This window comes from Hemiscyllium ocellatum, chromosome 3 (genome assembly GCF_020745735.1).
Source record: "Hemiscyllium ocellatum isolate sHemOce1 chromosome 3, sHemOce1.pat.X.cur, whole genome shotgun sequence".
Lineage (NCBI taxonomy): Eukaryota > Metazoa > Chordata > Chondrichthyes > Orectolobiformes > Hemiscylliidae > Hemiscyllium > Hemiscyllium ocellatum.
Window position 1 is genome coordinate 23,870,114 of NC_083403.1, and position 17,911 is coordinate 23,888,024.

Sequence of the window (17,911 nt, forward strand, 5' to 3'; positions counted from 1 at the left end):
ACATAGAGCAGATATTTTCCCTTGTGGGACAATCCAGAATGAGAGGTCATTGTTTTAGTTAAAAGGATAGTAAACAAGGAGAAATTATTCCTCTTATAAAGGGTCGTGAAGCTGTGGAATTCACTATTCCAGAGTGTAGTGGATGTTGGAATATTGAGTAAATTGAAAGGAGGAGTAAGATTTTTAATTAGTAAAATCCAAAAAAACAGTGGATGCTGTAAATCAGAAACGAAAGCAGAAATTGCTGGTAAAGCTCAGGAGGTCTGGTAGAATCTATGGAGTAATCAGAGTTACTTCATTAAAGGGTATCGGAGAATGTGCAGGAAAGCAAGAGTGAAGGCTGAGATGAGATCAGCCATGATCATATTAAATGTTAGAGCATGCTTGAAGAGCTAAATTGCCTACTCCTACTCCTAGTACTTGTATTTTTATGCTGTAGTGATTATTTGCACAGACCCATTCTGTAGTTCAAATCTTATGCTTTGTCATCTTTCATCGTGATCTGTCTGGTACTTGCATAGTTTGAATCCATCTCTGTTGAATGCAACTTAGTAAACCAATTATTTGTTTGCTCCCATCCTCCACAATTCACATATTTAGACCATAAGAACTAGGAACAGGAAGTAGGCTGACACAACACTCGTCACATTCACTTCTTTGCATTTTCCCGGTAACCCTTCATTGCCCTTATTGATGAAGAATTGATCTATCTCAGTCTTTATATACGCAAAGTTAAAATCTCACAGGACCAGGTTATGGTCCAGCAGGTGTATTTGGAATCACTAGCTTTTGAAGCACTACTTCTTCATCAGGTGGTTTTGGAGCAGAACCATAAGACACAGGTTTCATAGCAACAGGATTGCAGTGTCATGGAATGTACTATTAAACAAATTTAGCTTATGTTTTTCATCTTTTAGAATGTTAAAAATCTCACAACACCCAGGTTATAGGTTTATTTGGATGGAGGATGAAGGAACAGTGCTCCGAAAGCTAGTGCTTACAAATAAACCTGTTGGACTATAACTTGGTCTTTGTAATTTTTAACTTTGTACACCCCAGTCCAACACCAGCACTCCCAAATCATGACATCTTTTAGAATGACCATGTTAGTTTCACACTAGCTTCCAGTTAAACCTGTTGGACTATAACCTGGTGTTCTGTGATTTTTTTTTTAACTTTGTACACCCCAGTCCAACGCTGGCATCTCCAAATCATGTTAGTTTCGGTTCCTATCCTGTGTAAATCCCAGAGCTTTCTTAAAGTTAGATTTTCAAGATACCTTTTAAAAATACATGTCATTTCAGCTTAGATAATACATTGAAGGTGTGAAGTTACAGTCTGTGTCCTGATGTTAGGTTAGACTAATTTGTATTTCAAAAGTGGGATTTACAGAATCCTACATGGATTTATGAGGTTTTTGAGCAAAATAAAATGTAATTCTGCAAGTAGAAATTCACCTGACTAGGTGTGCGCCCGCAAGGGAGACCGAGTGAGTGTGTGCATGTAGGTGTGTGCATGGAGGTGAGAGTGTAATGGGGCATAAGTCTGTGAGAGCGTGCGAGTGTTGGTGGTGTGTTTGAGCATATGAGAGAGAGCTTGTGTGTGAGAGTCTGGAGGGGTGTGTGTGTGTGTTGTGTGGTCATCTGTAGTGTGATATGAACCCAAGGTCCTGGTTGAGGCCATCCCAAAGGGTACCGAACTTGGCTATCAACCTCTGCTCGACCACTTTGTGTTGTTCCCTGTCTCAAAGTCCGCCTTGGAGGATGGTCACCTGAAGGTCCAATGTGGAATGTCCCAGTGTTCCCCTACAGTGTTCCTGGCTAGTGATTGTTGTGCGGTGTCCATTCATCCGCTGCCATAGCCTCTGCTCATTCATGTCAGTGTACCATGCCTCAGGGTATCCTTACCTGTAACATGTGAGATAGATAACATTGGTGAGTCGCATGAGTACCTGCCACATACATGGTGGGTGGTGTCCCCACGTGTAATGGTGGTATCTGTGTCAACACTCTGACACGTCTTGCAACGTCTGCTGTGACAGGGTTCTATGGTGTTGTCCTGAAGGCCCGGCAGTTTGCTGTGAGCAATGATCTGTTTAAGGTTTGGCAGTTGTTTAAAGGTGAGAAGTGGAGGCATGGGGAAGGTTTTGGCGAGGTGCTCATCCTCATCGATAATGTGTTGCAGGCTGGGAAGAACATGGCGTAGACTTTTGGCTCCCAAGAGGTACTGAACAATAAAGGGTACCCTACTGGTTCTAGCTCGTGTCTGTCTCCTGTGGAGGTCATTGTTTCTTGCTGTGGCACGTCGGAACTGGTGGTCAATGAGTTGAGCATAGTACTCAGGTCTGAGAGAATGCTTGAATATGCAAAGACACGGCCCCACTGTTTTCTGTGGCAAGGAGTTCCAGCGACACTCAACTCTCTAGGGGAAAAAAATTCCTCCTCATTTCAGTCCTAATTTAGTTCCTGTTTATTCTTTATTTCTGCCTTCTGGCCTGAGACACTCCCATGAGGGGCAACATCCTCTTAGCATTTACTCTGTCAAGCCTCTGAAGAATCCCTTATGTTTCAAAGAGATCATCTCTCAGTCTTCTAAATTCCAGTGAGCAGCATCCCACCCTGTTTAGCCTTTGTGGGATGTGGGTGTCACTGGCTGGTGTCAAGTGGCCTCTTCATGTGCTGTAAACTTTCTATGATTCTAAGAATAGCTACTCAAGTGGCTCCATCATGCAAAAAGATCACAGCCAATCTCTCTCAGCTCTCTGGAGGAGGGTCACTGGATCCAAAATATTGAGTCTGCTTGCTCTCCACAGATACTGCTAGACCTGCTGGAGTTTCTGGAATAATTTATGTCTCAGATTTCCAGCATTCACAGTTCTTGGTTTTATCTCTCTCAACTCCACATTCTCATTATCTGCCCATATCTTTTGGAAAAACCTCAGCTCACTTATCACTTCATAATTTTCTATCTCAACGTCCTTCTTACATGCAGTATTTTGTGCACCAATACTCTGTAGGTTTCAATCCAACTCCCAGTTTGGAATCATGTGCAAATTCAACCAGTTTGTATCAGGTTCCTGATTGCAAATTGCTCATGCAAATTAGGAACAGTAGGGGTTACAACACAGAACTTACTCAGCACCTCACCCACCCTGCCCTGCTGTCTTCTGTAAATTTGTTATTCACACCCAGGTTTTTGTCATGAATGCTCAATGTTTCCTGTTCAGCAGCTATTCTTTGTGTAATTGTACTGAAATTTAAGGTCACCAAGTTCTTCAACTTAACGTGTTTTAAATTTCAAAACAAAAGGTTTCTCAGTATCTTCTGCTTCTGAACTTAAGTTTGTCCTCATTTATCAGATCTTCATTCAAATAATTTCACAGGTAATACTTGCATATTAGATAAAAGTTGTATGAATTATTTTGTCAAATCTGGCTACCATAGTCCACTTATGTAAACTGGACAGCAGTTAGGACACAATAAATAGAAAGACTATATCGGATTAGACAGCAGGTCATAGAGGTGTACAGCATGGAAACGGACCCTTTGGTCCAACCTGTCCATGCCAATCAGATATCCCAACCCAATCTAGTCCCACTTGCCAGCACTCGGCCCATATCCCTTCAAACCCTTCCTATTCATATACTCATCCAAATGCCTCTTAAATATTGCAATTGTACCAGCCTCCACCACATCCTCTGGCAGCTCATTCCATACATGTATCACCCTCTGTGTGAAAAAGTTGCCCCTTAGGTCTCTTTTATATCTTTCCCTTCTCACCCTAAACCCATGCCCTCTAGTTCTGGACTCCCGACCCTAGGGAAAAGACTTTGCCTATTTATCCGATCCATGCCCTTCATAATTTTATAAACCTCTATAAGGTCACCCCTCAGCCACCGATGCTCTATGGAAAACAGCCCCAGCCTGTTCAGCCTCTCCCTGTAGCTCAAACCCTCCAAACCTGGCAACATCCTTGTATACCTTTCCTGAACCCTTTCAAGTTTCACAACATCTTTCCAATAGGAAGGAGACCAGAATTGCACGCAATATTCCAACTGTGGCCTAACCAATGTCCTGTACAGCCGCAACATGACCTCCCAACTCCTGTACTCAATACTCTGATCAATAAAGGAAAGCATACCAAACGTCGTCTTCACTATCCTATCGACCTGCGACTCCACTTTCAAGGAGCTATGAACTTGCACTCCAAGGTCTTGTTATTCAGCAACACTCCTTAGGACCTTACCATTAAGTGTAGAAGTCCTGCTAAGATTTGCTTTCCCAAAATGCAGCACCTCGCATTTATCTGAATTAAACTCCATCTGCCACGTCTCAGCCCATTGGCCCATCTGGTCCAGATCCAGATGTTGTAATCTGAGGTAACCCTCTTCTCTGTCCTCTACACCTCCAATTTTGATGTCATCTGCAAACTTAATAACTGTACCTCTTATGCTCGCATCCTTAAATGACAAAAAATAGAGGACCCAGCACCGATCCTTGTGGCACTCCACTGGTCACAGGCCTCTAGTCTGAAAAACAACCCTCCACCACCACACTCTATCTTCTACCTTTCAGCCAGTTTTGTATCCAAATGGGCAGTTCTCCCTGTATTCCATGAGCTTTAACCTTGCTAATCAGTCTCCCATGGGGAACCTTGTTGAATGCCTCACTGGAGTCCACATAGATCACATCTACTACTCTGCCCTCATCAATCATCTTTGTTACTTCTTCAAAAAACTCAATCAAATTTATAAGACATGATTTCCCACGCACAAAGCCATGTTGACTATCCCTAATCAGTCCTTGCCTTTCCAAATACATGTACATCCTGACCCTCAGGAATCCCTCCAACAACCTGCCCACCACTAAGGTCAGGCTCACTGGTCTATAGTTCCCTGGCTTGTCTTTTACTGCCCTTCTTAAACGTTTGCTAACCTCCAGTCTTCCGACACCTCACCTGTGACTATCGATGATACAAATATCTCAGCAAGAAGCCCAGCAATCACTTCTCTAGCTTCCCACAGAGTTCCCGGGTACACCTAATCAGGTCCTGGGGATTTATCCACCTTTAACCGTTTCAAGACATCCAGCACTTTCCCCTCTGTTATCTGGACATTTTGCAAGATGTCACCATCTATTTCCCTACAGTCTGTATCTTCCATATCCTTTTCCACAGTAAATACTGATGCAAAATATTCATTTAGTATCTCCCCCATTTTCTGTGGCTCCACACAAAGGCCGCCTTGTTGATCTTTGAGGGGCCCTATTCTCTCCCTAGTTACCCTTTTGTCCTTAATATATTTGTAAAAACCCTTTGCATTCTCCTTAATTCTATTTGCCAAAGCTATCTCATGTCCCCGTTTTGCCTTCCTGATTTCCCTCTTAACTATATCCCTGCTTCCTTTATACTCTTCTAAGGATTCACTCGATCTACCTGTCTATACCTGACATATGCTTCCTTCTTTTTCTTAACCAAACCCTTAATTTCTTTAGTCATCCAGCATTCCCTATACCTACCAGCCTTCCCTTTCACCCTGACAGGAATATACTTTCTCTGGATTCTCGTTATCTCATTTCTGAAGGCTTCCCATTTTTCAGCCGTCCCTTTACCTGTGAACATCTGCCTCCAATCAGCTTTTGAAAGTTCTTGCCTAATAACGTCAAAATTGGCCTTTCTCCAATTTAGAACTTCAACTTTTAGCTCTGGTTTATCCTTTACCAACGCTATTTTAAAACGAATAAAATTATGGTCACTGGCCCCAAGTGCTCCCCCACTGACACCTCAGTCACCTGCACTGCCTTATTTCCCAAGAGTAGGTCAAGATTTGCACCTTCTCTAGGAGGTACATCCACATACTGAATCAGAAAATTGTCTTGTACACACTTAAGAAATTCCTCTCCATCTAAATCTTTAACACTATAACTTTCCAAACATCAACTGGGACTGCCAAAGTCCCCTACCATAACCATCCTATTATTCTAACAGATAGCTGAGATCTCCTTACAAGTTTGTTTCTCAATTTCTCTCTGACTATTGGAGGGTCTATAATACAATCCCAATAAGGTGATCATCACTTTCTTATTTCTCAGTTCCACCCAAATAACTTCCCTTGGATGTATTTCCGGGAATATCCTCCCTCAGCACAGCTGTAATGCTATCCCTTATCAAAAATGCCACTCCTCCTCCTCTCTTGCCTCCCTTTCTATCCTTCCTGTAGCATTTGTATCCTGGAACATTAAGCTACCAGTCCTGCCCATTCCTGAGCCATGTTTCTGTAATTGCTATGATATCCCAGTCCCATGTTCCTAACCATGCCCTGAGTTCATCTGCCTTCCCTGTTAGGCCCCTTGCATCGAAATAAATGCAGTTTAATTTATTATTCCTACCTTGTCCCTGCCTGCCCTGACTATTTGACTCACTTCTGTTCTTAGCTGTACCTATCTCAGATTGATCTCTTTCCTCACTATCTCCTGGGTCCCACCCACTCCCTCTCTCCCCCCCCACCTTACTAGTTTAAATCCTCCCAAGCAGTTCTAGCAAATTTACCTGCCAGTATATTAGTTCCCTTCCAATTTAGGTGCAATCCGTCCTTCTTGTACAGGTCAGTTCTACCCCAAAAGAGATTCAATGATCCAAAAATGTGAATCCTTCTCCCATACACCAACTCCTCAGCCATGCATTCATCTGCTCTATCCTCCTATTCCTGCCCTCACTAGCTCGTAGCACTGGGAGTAATCCAGATATTACTACCCTTGAGCACCTCCTTTTAAAATTTCTACCTAACTCTGTAATCTCCCTTCAGAATCTCAACCTTTTCCCTTCCAATGTTGTTGGTTCCAATGTGGACAATGACCTCCTGCTGGCCCCTCTCCCCCATGAAAACATTCTGCACCCTCTCTGAGACATCCTTGATCCTGGCACCAGGAAAACAACACACCATTCTGTTTTTTCTCTGCTGGCCACAGAAACGTCTGTCTGTACGTCTGACTACAGAATTCCCTAACACAATTAATCTCTTGGAAGCCGATGTACTCCTCATTGCATTAGAGCCAGTCTCAATACCAGAAACTTGGCTGTACATGTTACGTTCTCCTGAGAATCCATCACCCCCTACTTTTCCAAAACAGCATACCTGTTTGAAATGGGTACATTTACAAAAGACTCCTAGCTGCCTACCTCTCTTACCCTTTCTGGAGTTAACCCATCTATGTGACTGTATCTGAGACTTTACCCCCTTCCTATAACTGTTATCCATCACATACTGTTGCTGTTGCAAATTCCTCATCGCTTCTGTCTGTCTCTCAACCGATCCATTCAATCTGATAAGATTCGCATCCAGCAGCATTTATGGCAGATATAATCCACAGTAACACTTAAACTCTCTTTAAACTCCCACATCTGACAAGAAGTATATCTCACTGCAAAGGCCATTTTTGCTCCTTCACAATCTACAGACCTAGAAAATAACACCGTCTTATTCTTCTACAAACACTGCCCCAGGTTAAATTAATAGCTATGGCTTATATTTTAAGTTTAATCAAGAGACTTCTCTCCAAAAACATATAATCAAGAAAGAACCCACTGTACTCACTAATACAGCCTTTCTCTTGGACAGAGTTAAAACAACAATTAACTTATCTGATTCTGTGTTGTGAACTTCGCCCAGCAGTTCCTCCAAGATTAGTTGTGAATTTCACGGTTTGTTAATTTCCCCAGATGCACTCCAATGTCCAGTGATACACAAATTCAAAAACAGCAAAGGCAGTTACTGTTTTTTTTTTCTCTCTCTCTTTCTCTCTCTCCTCACCATGTGCTTTTTCTTTCTCTCTCTCTCTCTCTCTCTCTCTCTCTCTGTCCTCACCATGTGCTTTCTTTGTCTACTCTTCTCTCTTTTAAAATTGCTGTTGTTTTGACCTGTTTTTCCAAAGTTCCAAAACAATGCAGCAGCATATAAAACACTAATTGCTGCTACTGGAATTCAAGAAAATCACCTCAAAAACAAAAGGAACAGCTCTTACAGCCAGAAATGTTTCCAGTCCTCCATCTTCGATTACCCAGAATCCTTCAGGCAGCATCCGAGGAACAGGAGGGTCAACATCAGGGGCTTGTGCCCGAAACATCAACTCTCCTACATCTCAATGCTGCCTAAGCTGTTGTGCTTTTCCAGTGCCACGCTTTTTGACTCTGATCTCTAGCATCTGCAGTCCTCACTTTCTCTTGGATGGTTGATGAAGTTATCTTGACCTGTTTTGATGGGCTGCAGAATTCAGTTAAGGGCATAAATTTACATGTGGAATTGTAATGTTGTTGCTGCCATAAATGTGTTTGAGGGAGGAGAATGGTCTAGTATCGTACTGTTCCTGCATATAGCTTCTTCAAGCAGGATAGGGGAGGGGTGTAAAAGAGGAGGTGTTGCCGCACTATTACTTTAGGAGTCAGTTACGATGGAGAGATTATATTTCAGGAGAATCATAGAATCCGTACAGTGTAGAAACAGGCCAATTGGCCCAACAAGTCCACACCGACCCTCTGAAGAGTAACCCAACCAGACCCATTTCCCTATTGTATTGCTCTACATTTTCCCTGACTAATGCACCTCGTCTACACATTCCTGAATACTGTAGGCAATTTCGCATGGCCAATTCACCTAACCTGCATATCTGTGGGAGGAAGCAGGAGCAAACCCAGAGGAAACACACGCAGACACTGGGAGAATATCTGTGTGGAGTTTGCACAGTCGCCCTAGGCTGGGATCGAAACTGGGTCCCTGACGCTGTGAGGCAGCAGTGCTGACCGCTGAGCCACCGTGAAAATTAAGCTTTTTGTGTGGAGTAAAAAGAGAGCAGTCACATTGCTGAGAGTATTATATGTTCCTTAACAGTCAGTGAACAATAGAGGCATTAATATGTAGACAATTCACTGAGGTGTATAAAAATAAGAACAGGGTAATTATATTAGCGGATTTCATCTTCCCCAATATTAATTGGGATAGTCATGGTGCAAACGATAGGAGATTCAGTGGGGATTTGAGGAAACAATAAGGGTGGTGGAGATATGGAATGTACTGCCTGAGTAGGTAGTTAAGATTGATAATTTTGCAGCCTTTCAAAAGTACTTGGATAAGCACTTGAGCTATCATATTATTCAAGGCTGTGGGCAAAGTGCTGGAAAGTGGGACGAATGTAGATTAAAGTAGTTTTGGTTGGTGCAGACTCGATGGGCTGAAGGGCCTCTTCTGTACTCCATGATTATGATTCTATGAGAATTGTGCAGAGAATTCCACAGATTGACTACCCTTTGAAGAAATCCCTCCTCTCTCTCAATTGGGTGGCCCTTATTCTGACATTATGCTGTCTATTTCTAGACTTTCTCATGAGAGGAAACCTCTCAGCACCTACCCTGTTGTGAAAACAGTCAAGGCCAAAACATTGTATGATTTAACGAAGGAATTAGATATAGCACCTGGGGCTAAAAGTAACAAAGTACCTGGGGGGAAATCAGGAACATGCTGTTAAGTTGGATGATCAGCCAAGATGATAATGAATGCTGGAGCAGGCTTGAAGGGCCCAATGGTCTATTCCTGGTGTTTCTGTTTTCTATGCTTGTGTCAAGCCCCTGACAATCTTGTCTAATTAGGTCACCTGACATTCTAAAGTTCAATGAGTACCAGGCCATCCTACATCAACCTCTCCTCATAAGAGAATACCTTCATATTAAGAGTAGATTTGTAGAGAGAAAAAGTTAGCTTTCCAAATTCAGTGACTCTTCCTCTGTACTGACAGACCTGCTGTATTTCCCTAGCACTCTTTTGTTTAGTTTGTTTGATTTTCAGCATCCCTAGCAGTTTTTTTATTTATCAAACTAGTGAACCTTCTCTAGACTGTCTCCAGTGCCTCTAATATATTTTTTTAGATAAGGGGAACCAAAACTGTTCACAGTATTTTAGATGTGGTCCAACAAGTGACTTGTATAGTTTTAGGAAAACGTCCCAATTTTTATGTCTAATTCCCTTTGGAACAATGGCCAACCTTCTATTTACCTTCCATGTTATTTGTTGAACAAGTATGCAAGCTTTTTATGATTCATGTATAAGGGCTCCACAATTCCTCTTCGAACTTTCTCAGTATTTCTCCATTTAAATTATGTTCAGTTTCTTGATACAAAGAATAAAAGTGTATTACATCACATTTTCCACCTTCTCATATTCCATCTGCCAAGTTACAATTCTCCACAAGTCCAGACTGCTGTGCTGTCTGACTGGTGCTAGAGTTTGGGACAACTTCAGTGAAAGGGGAAGTATCCAGTGGTTATAGTCTGTGTGGGTACCAACCATTTATGTAGGACTAGGGAAGGTCTGCTGAAGGAGTATGAGCAGAGAGAGGCTAAATTAAAAGACAGAGAACCTCAAAGATAATCTGTCAGTTATTACCTGGGCCACGAGCAAATAGGCTAACTCCAATTAAGATTAGAGAGATGAAATTTGTAATTCCAAGATTGCAGTGGGAAAAATTACTTTGATTTTGGAGCATGGCACTGTTCCTGGTGAAGGTGGGAGATGTATTGTGAGACTGGTGAGGCACATAACAATGATAGAGAGGGCTATAAACTAGATAATGGAAATGAAGATTAAGTCTGGGAAGATGTGATAGATTAATGAGAAGCCAAGGCCCAAGTGCAAGATAACTATAACCGCAATAGTGATCAGTGTGTGTCAGGAAGAGACTATGTATAAACCCAACATTAACGTGTATAAGACTAAATACCACAGAACTTATGAAAGAACATAACTAAAAGACACTGTATTTAAATGCATGTGACATTCATATTAAAGATTGGGATTTGAATATCTTAGGATACATGACATTTTTAAGAAGGGCAGAAAACTAAGAAGAGATGGAGATGTCGCCCTGCTAAATAAGAATAACATAAGTGAAAGAGAAAGCTGGCCTTGATGCTGGAGAGTGTAGCAGTTTGAGCAGAAATGAGAAATACTAAAGATATGAAGTAGCGCATGTGAGTGAGTCTTTAATCGTAACCCCACTGTAGGAGAGAGTATATATGAAGAAATGATGGGAGCTTGTGTGAGAGGTAAAGCAATGATATGGGTGATTTAATCTGCATTTGTTTGGTTGAGGAGTGCTTTCAGGCCAGTATATAAGAACAGCTTGTTCTAGAACCAACCAAATAGCATGAATCTCGACAGTGTGGAAACAAGCCCTTCGGCCCAACAAGTCCACACCGACCCTCTGAAAAGCAACCTACCCAGACCCATTCCCCTAACCTATTATCACCCCTGACTAATGTACCTACACTATGGGCAATTTAGCATGGCCAGTTCACCTAATCTGCACATCTTTGGATGTGGAAACTGGAGAACCCAAAGGAAACCCTCACAGACACAGAGAGAATGTGCAAACTCTACACAGACAGTTGCCCAAGGCTGGGATCGAACCCGGGTCCCTGGTGCTGTGAGGCAGTAGGATTAACCACTGAGTGGCTGTGCTGCTGTACTAGATCTGGTATTAGCCAATATAACATGGTAAAGTTGCTGCCTATATAGCAGAGATTATGATTTGAATTTCACATTCCATTTAAGGGAGAGAAGAGTGATCAAATACAAGTGTTTTAAACTTTAACAGAGGGCTTGAAGACTTTCTTTCAAAGGATTGTGAATCTCAAGAACACCCTTCCCATGGAACTGTGATGAGAGTAATTTTTAGGTGGATGTGGACAGATTCTTGAATGATGGAGTCACAGGTCATCAGAAATAAGCAGAAATGTGAATTTAAGGCCATAATCTGATCAGCCATGATCTTAGTAAATGGCAGTATGGGCTATAGGGACTGAATGAATGGTATATTCCAGCACCTAATGCTTATGTTCGTACCTAAACTAGGTTAAGGGATAGTAAGTAGAGATACAGTGATAAGAAACTTTAGGCTATATTTCAAAACCGATTAGAAGAGAAGGCACACCAATTGTGGCTAACAAAGAAAGTTAAAAATATCAAACTGAAAGAAAAAGCATATAATTATGCAAGGCTGAGTGGCAGGTCATAAGATTGGATTGACAATAAAGAACAGCAAAGAATGATGGAAGATTATGGGAAGGTAAAATGAAAAGCATGAGAAGGATGTGGCTGGAACGTAAGAGTTTTTGTATGTATTTAAAGGAAAGGCAAATAAAGCAAGTAATTGCTGCCCTTCTGTAATTAGTGCCCGAACTGAGTGGTTTGCTATACCAATTCAGAGGGCAGTTAAAAGTCAACTGAATTGCTGTGGGTCTGAAGTCACATGGGCCACACCAGGTAAAGATGAGCGATTCCATTCTGAACAGACATCAGTGAACCAGATGGGTCTTTACAACAATTGATAGTTTCACAGGTATTGTTATGGTGACTAGTTTTCAATTCTAAATGATTAACTGAATTTAAATTCCACCAGTTGCCATGGTATATTTTGAACCCATGTCACCAGAACATTACCCTGGATGTCTAGATTAGTAATCCAGTGACATTACCATTATGGGACAACATCCCCAGATTTCCAGAGGATATTTGAGAAAATGCCACATTAAAGGCTATGTAAAGTTACACAATGTAGAGGGGTAACATATTGGCTTGGATAGAGAATTAGTTGGCTAATGGAAGCAGAGGCTGGGCATAAACCAGTTGTCTTTGGGTTGGCGGATGTGATTAGTGATGTGCCACAGGGATCAGTGTTGGACCCCAATTATTTACCATTTAGATTCATGACTTTGATGGAGGGACCAATATATTGTTCTGAATTTACTGCTTAGGTCAGAAATCAATTTGTGAAGGGGACAGTCTCCAAAGAGATATAGAGAGAATAGGAGAACAGGCAAAAATGTGACAGATGGAGTGTAATATCAGAAATATGAACTTGTCCATTTTGGCAGGAAAAATAGAAAAGCAGCATATTAATGGCAAACCTATACCTAGTGAAATCTGACAGGATTGTGGCCTCAGCACTGAACTCTACTGGCCATGATCTCATTGAATGATAGAACAGGCCAAAGAAGCGGATTGGCATACTCCTGATTTGTTTATTCATATGAAAATCCAGTTTTCCACTTGCTGCAGAAACTTAGCTTAAGGATTTCAGAATTTTGATTTCTCATCTTTTAAGTGCCATCATCTGTACATTAAACTTTGATAACACCTTGACCTTAAATTCAAAATTTAATCAGCGTTCTCATCTCTCTACAGTGGTTTTACAACCTGTGCCTGAAAGTTTAGCTTGGTGTGTTTGCTCAACTTAAAAAAACAAGCAGTTCAAAACATCAAGGTTCACTTGGTCTTCTAACCTTCTAATAGAGTTTGTTTCTTTGATGCTGTCACAGACTCTGACTTCTTAAACATTGAGGGAAGTAGGTAGCCACTAGCAGCTATTAGGCAAGACTTCTCCCTGTTGCTCCAAAGGCAATAATTAAGCAAAACTAACAAGAACAACATTTTAACACAATTCCTGTAACTGCAGACAGTGCTGCAATTGCATTCCAGAGATAACATTCCTGTGGCCAATCAAAAATGGCAATATGCCCCACAGAATGTTTGAACATCTATCTGTGTACATATTCTTCTAATCTATTCATAGAACTCCTTTTAAAAAGCCCAATTGTCATTGCATCATTCTCTTCTGGTTTGTTACATGTGACAGCCTTAGTTTCTAATCCTGCTGGTACCAAAGAGTTTATATCTAATTTATTTTAAGAAAACCTGTTCTCTTGACTCGTTTACCTGCTTTTGGCTGCTTCAGGAGATTAAATAAATTGAGCTCCAAACAATCCATGGTTCACCACACAGAGTAAGTTAAGTTAGCTGACTGTGCCTCTTTTTATTACATTGCTTAAGTATGCTTAGACTATTGTTATACACTTAATGGTAAGGTTCCGGAAGACACCTTGAAGTGCAGGTTCATAGTTCATTGTTCATTGAAAGTGGTGTCACAGATAGACAGGATAGTAAAGAAGACATTTGCTAACTTTGCTTGTATTGGTCAGTGCATTGGGTATAGGAGTTGGGAGGTCTTGTGGCTGTACGAGATACTGGTTAAGCTACTGTTGGAATACCGTGTGTAATTCTGGTCTCCGATAGAGTTACACAACATCCTTCCTATAAAGGATTCAGAGAAGAGTTACAAGGATGTTGTCACAGTTGGAGCATTTGAGGATGAACAAGCTACAGCTATTTTCCCTGGAGCATTGGAGGCTGGGGGGGGTGACATAAGAGGTTTATAAAACCATGAGGGGAATGGATAGGCTGAATAGCCAAGGTCTTTTCCCTGGGGTGGGAGATTGTAAAACTAGAGGGCATAGGTTTAAGTTGAGAAGGGAAAGATTTAAAAGGGACCTAAGGGGCAACCTTTTCACTGAGGGTGGTGCATGGATGGAATGAGCTGCCAGAGGAAGTGGTGGAGGCTGATACAATTACTTGTAAAAGGCATCTGGATGGGTATATGAATAGGGTTGAGGAATATGGACCAAATGCTGACAAATGGGACTAGATTAATTTACGGTATCTGGTCAGCATGGATGAGTTTCCATGCTGTTCAGCTCTGTGATTCAGATTAATTTGTCAGAGTTACAAAAAGAAAGCTTACAATATATTGTGCAATTTTGCTTCTCTGGGCGGTTTACTCTGCAGCACAGACCAAGATGTTTTGGCAGTGGTTCTCCATGGATGACTTCAATATTGGATTAGGATAGCTAGGTGAATGTTTTTAACCAGTGCTGTAGTTCTCTACGACTCAATTGGATTTACCACTTCCTTTCACTGCCACCCTACGAGGTAAATAACCCTTGGTTGGGAGTAGTACGGCCACGTTCACTATCTCAACCCGAATAGGTGACTTTGTTTTTCAACAAGGAAAAAGGTAAGCAAGAAACAACTAGATACTCCACACACTTGTTACTGAAGGTGGTGGCAGTGATTCAGAGTTCAGCACAGGTACAAGACACAGCAAGAAAACACTTACATTTACTAAATGAATTGCCGTTAGACCTTCAAATTAATCTGGTTGGAATGAACTAATTATTTCTTAAATTACTTTTAAGGGTGCAGGCGACAGCTTTTTGGGTGCTCTGGCATTCTACATGGCATATTATCCTTGCATGGAACTGGAAGAAATGAGCAGAAGGGCCTGTGACATCGCTTCAGTGAGTGTTCAATCACAAGGAACTCAAGCTAGCTACCCCTACAGAGCACAGCTCCCCCAGGAACTCTTTTAGAAGAAAGTAAAATGAAGGAACAGACCATTCAACTTGGTTCTAGCCATTGCTCATTTTATTGATTTTGTTTTTAAATAACTGTTAAGTGTAAATAAAAGTGTAAAAATGATTGTTCTCTCTCCTTACATTCTTGTCAGCTTTTGAAATATCACCATCACATTTTGCATTATCCTGAAACTCAAGGTGCTATTCATTATTTACTGGAAATCCCATTCAGTTCCAGAATTGTCCTTGCACAAAGTCAGTTCATTTCAACTTCATATATCAGATTGACCGGATTTTCTTCTTTTCAAAGAAAAGCACGTGCTTGTTCACTGCAAAAGAAACAAATAAAAGTACAGTTACAATACAGGGGACCAACTAAGCAGCTGCCTGCTAGGTACCTGACCATACAAAACAAACTAGATTAAGGGCTTCTCATTTGAGGAACATTGCCAGGGATATAGCAGAAAAACCTTTTTCACTGACTTACCCTTTATTGCCATTGTAGAACATCAAACTAAGAGTCATGCAGCATGGAAACAGTTCAAATTGTCCACGCCAACCAGTCATCCCAATCTGACCTAGTTGCATTTGGCCCATATCCCTCTTAAACCTTCTTATTCATATACCCGTTCTGATGCCTTTTAAATATAATTGCACCAGCTTCCACCACTTCCTCTGGCAGCTCATTCCATACACATACCACCCTCTGTGAAAAAGCGCTCCTTTGGTCCCTGTTAAATCTTTCCCCTATCACCTTAAAACCTATGCTCTCTAGTTCTGGACTCCCCCCATCCTGGAAAAAGACTTCACATTTATCGAAATTAAACTCCATTTGTCATTCCTTTGGCCCATCTGATCAAGACCCCATTGTGGTCTGGGGTAACCGTCTTCACTATTCACGAGATCACCAATTTTGCTGTCATCTGCAAATTTTCTAACCATGCCTCCTATAGTCACATCCAAATCATTTATATATGATGAAAAGCAGTGGACCTAGTAGTAATCCTCGTGGCACACCTCTGTTCACAGGCCCTTAGTCCATAAAGCAACCCTCCACCACCACCATTCAAGCCAATTTTGTATCTGATTGGCTAGCTCCCCTGAATCCAGGTGATCTAACCTTGCAGCGTCCCATACAGAACCTCGTCAACACCTTGCTGAAGCCCTGTATAGATGACATCTACCGCTCTACCTTCATCAATCTTCTTTGCCACTCTTCAAAAAAATAAAGTTGGTGAGACACAACTTCCCTGAGCCTTGTTGAATATCCCTAATCAGACCTTCCAAGTACATTAATCCTGTCCCTCAAGATCCTCTCCAACAAATCTACCACTGATGTACAGCTCACTGTTCCATAGTTCCCTTGCTTTCCATAAAGTCTTTCTTAAATAATGGCACCACATTAGCCAACCTCCAGTCTTCTGGAAACCTCCCCCATGGCTGTCGAGGATATAAATATCCCAGCAACCTCTTTGCTAGTTTCCCACAAAGTTCTGGGAGGTTGTTGTTACAATTATTACATTCTTGAAAACTACATTTAGAGCAAATTTATAGACTCAATTCTGTGGCAAGTATAATGGCAATTTTTAAAAATTCATGTTTGGATACAAATTCATTGGAGAGGCCACTGTGTAGCACCCACTCAAATCCAATAGATCAATTGTCCTTAAGGTGAGGGTGAGCTACCATTTTCAACTGCTGTAGTTCATGTAGTTGTAGATACACCCACAATGCTGCTAAAGAAGAGTCATCATCATAGGAGGTCTACAGCATGGACACAGGTCCTTCAGTCCATGCCATCCAATTTTCACAATTAAATTAGTCCTAGTTGCCTGTGTTTGGCCCATACCCCTCCAATTCTGTCCGTGCACATAAATATTTCTTAAATGACAAAATTGTACTCTCTTCCACCATTACCTCTGACAACCCTATGTGTGAATAAATTGCCCCTCTGGACCTTGTATCTCGCTCCTCTCACCTTCAACCTATGCCCTCTGGTTTTAGACTCTCCTAACATGGGGAAAAGTTGTTGACTATCTACCTTATGTATAAAGTTAAAAATCACAATACCAGGTTATAGTCCAACAGGTTTATTTAGAAGCCGTAGCTTTCATAGCACTGCTCCATCAGGTGGTTGTAGAGTATAAGATCATACTCCACAACCACCTGAAGAAGCAACACTCCGAAAGCTAACTGCCTCTAAATAAACTTGGTATTATGTGATTTTTAACTTTGTACAACCCAGTCCACATCATACTTTATGTATGCCTCTTATGATTTTGTAGACCTCTGTAAGGTCACCCTTTAGTCTCCTACCTGCCAGGGCTATAAGTCCCAACCTATCCAACCTCTCCTTATAACTCAAACCTTGCAGTCCAGGTAGCAAACTAGTAAATCTTTTCTGCACTCTTCCTAGTTTAATAAAATCCTTTGAGGTGGAGCAACTAGAATTGCATTCAGTACTCCAAATGTGGCATCACCAATGTTTTGTACAGCTACAAGACATCCCAACACCTATTCTGAATGTTCTGATTGATGGAATCGGGCATGTCGAAAGCCTTCTTCACTACCCTGTCTACCTGTCACTCAATTTTCGAGGAGCTATGAACCGTTTCCCTAGATGCACTGTTCCATGGGATGTATGATTCCTAGGCAAATCCTCTATTAGAGTGGTGAT

General features: G+C 41.4%; 2 protein-coding genes across 4 annotated transcripts in view; one reads left to right on the top strand and one right to left on the bottom strand.

Moving 5' to 3' along the window:
- rbks (ribokinase) overlaps positions 1–15,358 on the top strand; it is a 150,488-nt gene extending 135,130 nt beyond the window's left edge. For all 3 annotated transcript variants that reach the window (XM_060856122.1, XM_060856131.1, XM_060856140.1), the window contains one exon: positions 15,076–15,358. In XM_060856122.1, the coding sequence (XP_060712105.1) occupies positions 15,076–15,249 (174 nt within the window). In that variant the 3' untranslated portion in view covers positions 15,250–15,358. The remainder of the gene's footprint in view (positions 1–15,075) is intronic.
- The window catches only part of mrpl33 (mitochondrial ribosomal protein L33), a 40,331-nt gene continuing 37,702 nt past the window's right edge, over positions 15,283–17,911 (bottom strand). Inside the window, exon 5 of the mRNA XM_060856153.1 lies at positions 15,283–15,563. Within this exon, the coding sequence (XP_060712136.1) occupies positions 15,514–15,563 (50 nt within the window). The 3' untranslated portion in view covers positions 15,283–15,513. The remainder of the gene's footprint in view (positions 15,564–17,911) is intronic.